General features: G+C 43.5%; 1 protein-coding gene across 1 annotated transcript in view; it reads left to right on the forward strand.

Moving 5' to 3' along the window:
- The window catches only part of LOC138947971 (uncharacterized), a 16,767-nt gene extending 9,188 nt beyond the window's left edge, over positions 1–7,579 (forward strand). Inside the window, exon 6 of the mRNA XM_070319496.1 lies at positions 7,560–7,579. Coding sequence (XP_070175597.1) covers positions 7,560–7,579 — 20 coding nt within the window. The remainder of the gene's footprint in view (positions 1–7,559) is intronic.
- Positions 7,580–8,011: the final 432 nt, after the last annotated feature.

The following is an 8,011-nucleotide window of genomic DNA, read 5'->3' on the forward strand; positions in this document are numbered from 1 at the left end:
CGGATTTTTGCCAAAGCCGATGAGGCCGCAGTACGGTGGCCTCAGTTTTAAAGCAAATTGATTGAAAAAATGTGTTCAGAATTAAAGAAAAGTATATGCAAATTGAGGCTAATGTTGGCATACTTCGCCGAGACCAACTCGACCCGTTTCGGTTTACGGCCAGGTTTTAGTAGTCGCTACGATGACAGATCCCAGGTTTTCAGTTTTGATTCAGGCCGACACATTGACACATTTTTTAGATATTGCTGGACGCGTTTTTTTGGTTTGTTTTTCTTTATATAAAAAAAAGACACAAGCACACACACAAACACGCCAAAACACACACACGGACAGACACACAGACACACAGACAGACACACAGACACACACACACACACACACACACACACACACACACACACACACACTGCCTTTGTAAGTATGGTTTAACCACACTGAGTACCACCGCCGATAATGACTGAAAGGAAAATCTGCACACATACGCACCTTCTCTCTACGACATTCATACCCCCCACCCCCCCCCTCCCCCCCTTTCCTCCAACACTCCTTAGACTTGCCTCGCCTCAGGTTATTATAAACCTAGAATAGAAACTAGAAATAATTCCACAGGATTTCAGTTACAGGAGAGAGAGAGAAAAAAAAGATTGAACAGCAGTGTGCATATCAAACTTATCGTCTCGAAACGCGTAAATAACCGGGCCGTTATCGACCTCCGTTCGAACTTTCAACAGAAGCCATACAACGTTGCTCCCACCCTTCGTACCAGCCTCGTATGGTTGCGTAGTAGACAGGTAAATATTTCTGGTAGCAACCTTGACGAAGACAGCAACAAACAGCCAAAGATTTTGAGGAGTGAAATCGAATTTAGCAGCGTGGAACGTTTGTACTACTACTACCCTTTGATCAGGTCGCAGCGTCGCTATTAATAGTAAATGATGTTGGGGTTTTTTGCTTGAAGGCGAATTGTGCCAGTAATGCGTGGGTGGGTCCGGTTGTGCTCAAGCCAGAGTAATGTATACCGACAGAGTAAATAGCTCGATTTAACTTGGTACAGATTTCTTTTCTTTGTTGCTAGCTCATTGACGAAAACCAAATAAGTCATATGCTGACTTATGTGTGTCGAGCGGCAACTGTAACTAACCACTGATCATTAAGCATGGTTAATGTTACCGTCGTTGCCATCGTCATCTACTTTGTGTATACGTCTACGCTTCTACACACACACACACACACACACACACACACACACACACACACACACACACACACACACTTACACACACACACAAACACAAACACACACACACACATACGTGCACGCACGCACACAAACACACGCACATACACACACACGCACGCACGCACGCACGCACGCACGCACGCACACACACACACACACACACACACACACACACTTACACACGGCATGTGTACATGTATGTACACCTCTCTCTCTCTCTCTCTCTCTCTCTCTCTCTCTCTCTCTCTCTCTCTCTCTCTCTCTCTCTCTCTCTCTCTCTCTTTCTGTAGCATAATGTGAACAGCTCAGATCATGGGTAATGTTAACACCTTCACATTTAAATGCTTATTTTATAGCCATCCATTGAATTGAGAAGAAAACAAAGCATACTAAACTGCTAAGCATGAATCAAACAATAAGAAAATAAAAAGAACCAACAGCATCGTTTTTTATGTGTGGGTAGTAAACACGTTTTATTTACAAAACACGGCGGAAAATGGCGACACATTTGTTGCACAGCGTCAGGTCACTTTCTTCAACCAAGGCCAGTGCTTTCATACATGACAAAGGAAAGCAAATATATGGCCTGAATAATAAAGTTATAGTGTTCCTTTGCGTGTCTGAGTGATAAACTGTTTTAACCAACTATCTTCTGAAACGTAATTGCACTCAGCAGATTTGTCTTCCGCTCATAACTTTCGTGTCACACGGTCTTTGCGACAAACAGATAGATCGCATTCTCGCAGAAAATCATTGACAACACAGACCAGTCATTTTTAGCATTGCATTTGGGAAGGGCTACTATTATAGTGTGTTTTAAGAAAGAAAAACATTATAGTATCGGCAGAACACGACCAAATGAGTTTTTGTGTCACAACGTTATGGGCGTGAGATTTGTTAAACTTTTTGTTCTCACACTGTTGCAAAATCATTGACAACACAGACAAGTCAGTTTTAGCATAGACATTGGGAAGGGCTACTATTATAGTGTGTTTTAGGAAAGAAAAACATTATAGTATCGGCAGAACACGACCAAATAAGTTGCGTTATGGGCGTGAGATTGTTTTTTTTCACACTGCAGATCATATCTCATAATATACTGAGTGGATCTTTATGAAATTTGATATGGATATTTTTGATTGGATTTTCTCATAGAAGGTTTTTTCCGTTTATTGATAGGACAGTTTGATGACGTCATATTTTATCGTTTGCCAAAAGGTCGAGGCAGCACTTTCACAGTTACAGTTTTTCATCAATTTGATCGAATTTCTTATCACACAATCTCAGATCTTGGCCGGATTATGGGATTGCATTTCAGCTTGGTCACTTAAAGTTTTGTTATTGAAATGTTTGTTCCAAAAATGTCATTTTTTTACATTTTTAAAAACTAATATTTGAAACAGAAAATTTATATTGGTGTATTCCCTATTGCGTCCTGTATCTAAAACTATATAGTTTTGTTGTTTTGTATTGATAATTATGCTTAAAAATGAAGAAAACCGATAAATAACCACTATCTTTATTTATGAAAAAAGACACTTAAAAACAACTTCTATCTATTCCTTATCATTTTCTGATTCCAAATATATATAGTTTCATGGTGTTTGACGTTGAAAATATGCTCAAACTTAACAAACTCGGATCGTTGAATGGAAATTATACTTCCAAGCTCCAAAAGCACGTCATTTCAAGTGTGGAACACGCTCATGACGTCATACTGAAAGGTGATGAATTATGGCTTCACCTTGCGATGTTTCATTTCAAACATGGTAACATTTTTAAAGGGGTTTCTTTCTCAGATTTGTGTTTGCCCTCTGTCTGTCTCTCTATGTCTCCGTCTGTCTGACTGATTCAATTAAATGTGTAATTACTTAGTTTTGCAAAAGTCAAACTAAGTATGATATACCTAATTGATTCAGGTCTCTAAATTCTTATTGTAAAATTGTGAGTTTTATTCAAAACAAATTTAATTGGTGTTTTAAACTCAATAATGGGGCATGCTGTGATGAGTAGAAGAATGTGTGTTTACGAGCAGAAAAAAGCGCATCAAAGTCAAGAATCGTGTTTTTCTTTTTCTATTTTCACCTTGTAGCTTCATACAGACACTAAGCAACAGTGTAGTACCACTTCCAGTGCAATATCTTGTACTTTAATTTTGACCATCTGTGTAACACTTTATTGACCCATGATCTGAGCTGTTCACCTTATAGGCTAAGCCGATCTCGACCTTTGAAACTTTGCTAGTGTTAAAAATAACATTCCTCAGACGAGACGACATCGTGGTGCCAAAAATCGACCAACACTCTGTCCGGTCTAGACAGTCAGTCATACTATGCAGCAAGCAGACCATGTGTTGTCAAGCTAAAAGGATGACTTGTTCCGCTTCCCTCACTCTCAACACTCGCAACTCCTCCTCCTCATCCCCACAAAAACAAAACAAAAAAACAAGACTCTCCCTCACCCCCTCGTCCAAACATCCATAGCAGATAGCAGACCATGTGGTTGCAAGCGAAAAGGATGACTTGTACCGCTTCCCATACCGTCAAAGTGCACCCCCCCCCCTTCTCCCATTAAAATAAAATAAAATAATGAAAATTTTAAAAAATTAAAAGAAGAAGAAAAAGCAGAAAACTCTCCTGTCCAAACAAAACGATCAGGGATTGCGTGGGAGGATTTGGGGAAATTGAGCTTGGTGTGTCTAGAATTTGTAGCTTTTGGGTGGGTGGGTGGGGGGTGGTGGTCGGGGATGGGGGGGGGGGGGGGGGGGGGGAGGGGGCTTACATGACCTTAAGACCCGTCTCGGAAAAAGTTAATGAAAGGGCTGGACATTGCTGGAAATGTGTGCTGTGTTCTTGCGTTGTCTGAATGGTGGTTTAAAAAAAATTAATATCTTGTCAATCCTCCTTTCTTAAATGATGGAGGGACAGTTAAATTTGTTTGGCCTTTTTGTTGTATACAAGATTCAGCGGCTTGGTTAAAAAAAATAAAGAAGAAGATAAGGAATGAGAAATAAGCCATTGCTTGAATTGAAATCAACGAGAGAAATACTTGTATAGTCTGGTCGGTGTTGTTTAGGCCACAGATACATGACGCTGGGGTGGGGGATACCCGGATGTGCTCTCGCTCTTGTCTAAAATATATAATTCCCAGTCTGAACAGAAATCAGCTATACTGACATGTCTTTTTAGCCTACACTGAAATGTATTTTAACCTACATTAAAATGTCTTTTAACCTACACTAAAAAGGCTTTTAGCCTACATTGAAATATCTTTTAGCCTACACTGAAATGTATTTTAACCTACATTAAAATGTCTTTTAACCTACGCTAAAAAGGCTTTTAGCCTACATTGAAATATCTTTAAACCTACACTGAAATGTATTTTAACCTACACTGAAATGTCTTTTAGCCTACACTGACATGTCTTTTTAACCTACACTGAAATGTATTTTAGCCTACACTGACATGTATTTTAACCTACGCTGAAAAGGCTTTCAACATGTGGTGAAATTACTTTAAGTCTTTTCACCTACGCAGAAATGTCTTGCCTCGCCACGAGTGGATCAGTTTGAACAGCAGAACACAACGTCAAGTGGCTAAATTTGCCCTCGTCTGTCTGGGGCGCTGTGTAAAGGCAAATCTTTGCCCGTCCTCCATGTACTATTTACACTAGACATCGATCCGACTTCGGACAGCGAGGCAGAGAAGTTAGAGCAGAGAGGGAGGGAAAGGGTGTGGGATAGAGCAGAGAGGGAAAGGGTGTGGGTTGATGGTGTAAGTGTCGGGTAGCCCTGCCTGTAGGAACTTGGGTAAGGAATCGTTACGTCTCATAATAGCTAGGGAATTAGGAACTTACGATATGTCGAAATAGGCAGGCAGACGAGCGTGTGCGAATGGCACGCTTGTACGCACGCACGCACGCACTCGTGCACTCGCACACGCACGCAATCACACGCCTGCTTGCACCTTGCAGAGAGATTGCACCTTAAAGAGAGAGACAGACAGACAGACAGACAGACAGAGATAGTCAGAGACATAGACAGAGAGACTGATAAATAGATAGAGGCCTTCGCCGTTCTAAATAAATAAGATTTACTGGGACATTCTGCGAAAACTATGATCTGGTCGAGATCCACAATCCACATATCGACGAAGCTGTTAGACGGGCGCTGTGGCGGGGTGGTAAGACGTCGGCCTCTTAATCGGAAGGTCGAGGGTTCGAATCCCGGACGTGGCCGCCTGGTGGGTTAAGTGTGGAGATGTTTCCGATCTCCCAGGTCAACTTATGTGCAGACCTGCGTGTGGCTTGTCCCCCTTCGTGTGTACACGCAAGCACAAGACCAAGTGCGCACGGAAAAGTAATTCATGTCAGAGTTCGGCGGGTTATAGAAATACGAAAATACCAGCATGCTTCCTCCGAAAGCGGCGTATGGCTGCCTAAATGGCGGGGTAAAAACGGTCATACAGGTAAAATTCCACTCGTGCAAAAACACGAGTGTAGGTGGGAGTTTCAGCGCACGAACGCAGAAGAAGAAGAAGAAGAAGAAGAAGACGAAGCTGTCATAATCAGTTTGCTCCTTCGCCGAAGTGGTATGTCCTTCTTCTTCTTCTTCTGCGTTCGTGGGCTGAAACTCCCACGTACACTCGTGTTTTTTGCACGAGTGGAATTTTACGTGTATGACCGTTTTTTACCCCGCCATTTAGGCAGCCATACGCCGTTTTCGGAGGGGTGGTATGTCCAAGTAGAGGAGTGTTCTTTACCCCTTGTAAAATCCTCGCCAGATCAAACACTCAGTGCTAAAGCTTCGTGCGGCTAGCTTCGCGTAGTCGCCTTCGCCCAGTTAAGAACAAGCTTTAATTAAGCTTTTATCCGAACCTCGTGTGACAAGGGTAAGGTCAGTGACCAGCCTGCGCAGTGACCACTGACCTCTAAATCATCTTTGGCCCAACAGAGCTAGGGTGCTGATGAGTACGAAGAATGATTGTCTCCCCCGCCTTCAGGACCTCTTGTCAATGCTGAAGCTCTGCAATGTCCAACTAGGATGTGACGGGTTATGTTGAAGTCACAGTCCTTCCAGTGTAAACGATTGGGCTCACCATCACCGGTTTGACCATTTGGGATAAGACCATCCCTTCACTTGGGCACATTTATTTTTTATTTACGAGAATTTATATCGCGCACATATCTCACCACACAAGGCGACTCACGGCGCATGTTACCTATTAATGCCGTGTGAGATGGAATTTTGTACACAATATATCACGCATTCACATCGACCAGCAAACCTCAAGCCTATTAGGGCGAGCATTCACCTTTCACGGCCTTTATTCCAAGTCACACGGGTATTTGATGGACATTTTTATCTATGCCTATACAATTTTGCCAGGAAAGACCCTTTTGTCAATCGTGGGATCTTTAACGTGCACACCCCAATGTAGTGTACACGAAGGGACCTCGGTTTTTCGTCTCATCCGAAAGACTAGCACTTGAACCCACCACCTAGGTTAGGAATGGGGGGATAAAATTGCTAACGCCCTGACCCAGGGTCGAACTCGCAACCTCTCGCTTCCGAGCGCAAGTGCGTTACCACTCGGCCACCCAGTCGTTACCACTCGGCCACCCAGTCGTTACCACTCGGCCACCCAGTCGTTACCACTCGGCCACCCAGTCGTTACCAACCACTCGGCCACCCAGTCGTTACCACTCGGCCACCCAGTCGTTACCACTCGGCCACCCAGCACATACCAGGAATCAACAGTCTGTGAAGAGTGTGTGTTTTTGAGAATTCGTTCCTTAAAAAAGCAAATGGCGCAGAACTGTTTTCAAGGGAAGGACTGGGTCTTTAAGCTTCGCGAAGTCTCTTTACCGAAAACTCAGTGCTAAAGCTCCGTGCGGCCAGCTTCGCGAAGTCTCTTTACCGAAAACTCAGTGCTAAACTCCGTGCGGCCAGCTTCGCGAAGTACACTTCGCGTAGTCGACTTTGCCCAATGAAGGACAGGCTTGAAGAATGAGTGAGTGCTGGCTTCAACTTGCTTTACATGTAGATATGCGTGTTATTTCAGTCTGGTTCTTTCCAGCAGTACACATCCACGGTTTTCGCCCTTAAAGAGAATCATCAAGGAAGCCCTTCAAGTGTAAGATGCCTTGAACAGAACTCGGCGTAGGAATAAGCAAACAACCCTTTTTTTTATCGTGAAATGTCAAGTTCATCTGTTCAATTAACTGTTCAGATCTACAGTTCCCTTGGGGGCAGTTTGTTTCTGAAGTACCTGCACGCAAAGCAACGCAATAAAATACAGTGAATGTGTTGTCTTTGTAGTATTGGAGGTTCCAGTGTAGTCTCAGAAAGTAATCCTTAAACCTCTCTCTTCCTCTGTCTCTTGGCTTCTGACGCCTGCAGGTTTCCATCTAGTTCCAGAGTAGTCTACGAGAGATTTAACATCTGCCCCCCCCCCACCCCCCCCCCCCTCCTCAGGCCCCCACCCACCGACCCTCGGGCAACGGATAACGAGGGGAAAAAACCGGATTGAGTTAGGCATGACGTCACCAACGTCATCCTAGCTCGCCAAGACTGTAGCGATGTTCGCTTTGCTTCCCATTATACATTTAGCCTCTGGTAGACCAAGACCTCCACAGCTCTATGGCGAGCAAAATGACGTGGGTCCAGTTTTTTTTTTATCCCGAGTAATGTGGACAGCTAAGTGGACACAGGCGAACCTAACATGAATTTGAGCGGTCAGTCGAGAGAGCCTGAATAGCATGCGAACAAGC

Source organism: Littorina saxatilis, linkage group LG15, assembly GCF_037325665.1.
Source record: "Littorina saxatilis isolate snail1 linkage group LG15, US_GU_Lsax_2.0, whole genome shotgun sequence".
Classification (NCBI taxonomy): Eukaryota; Metazoa; Mollusca; class Gastropoda; order Littorinimorpha; family Littorinidae; genus Littorina; species Littorina saxatilis.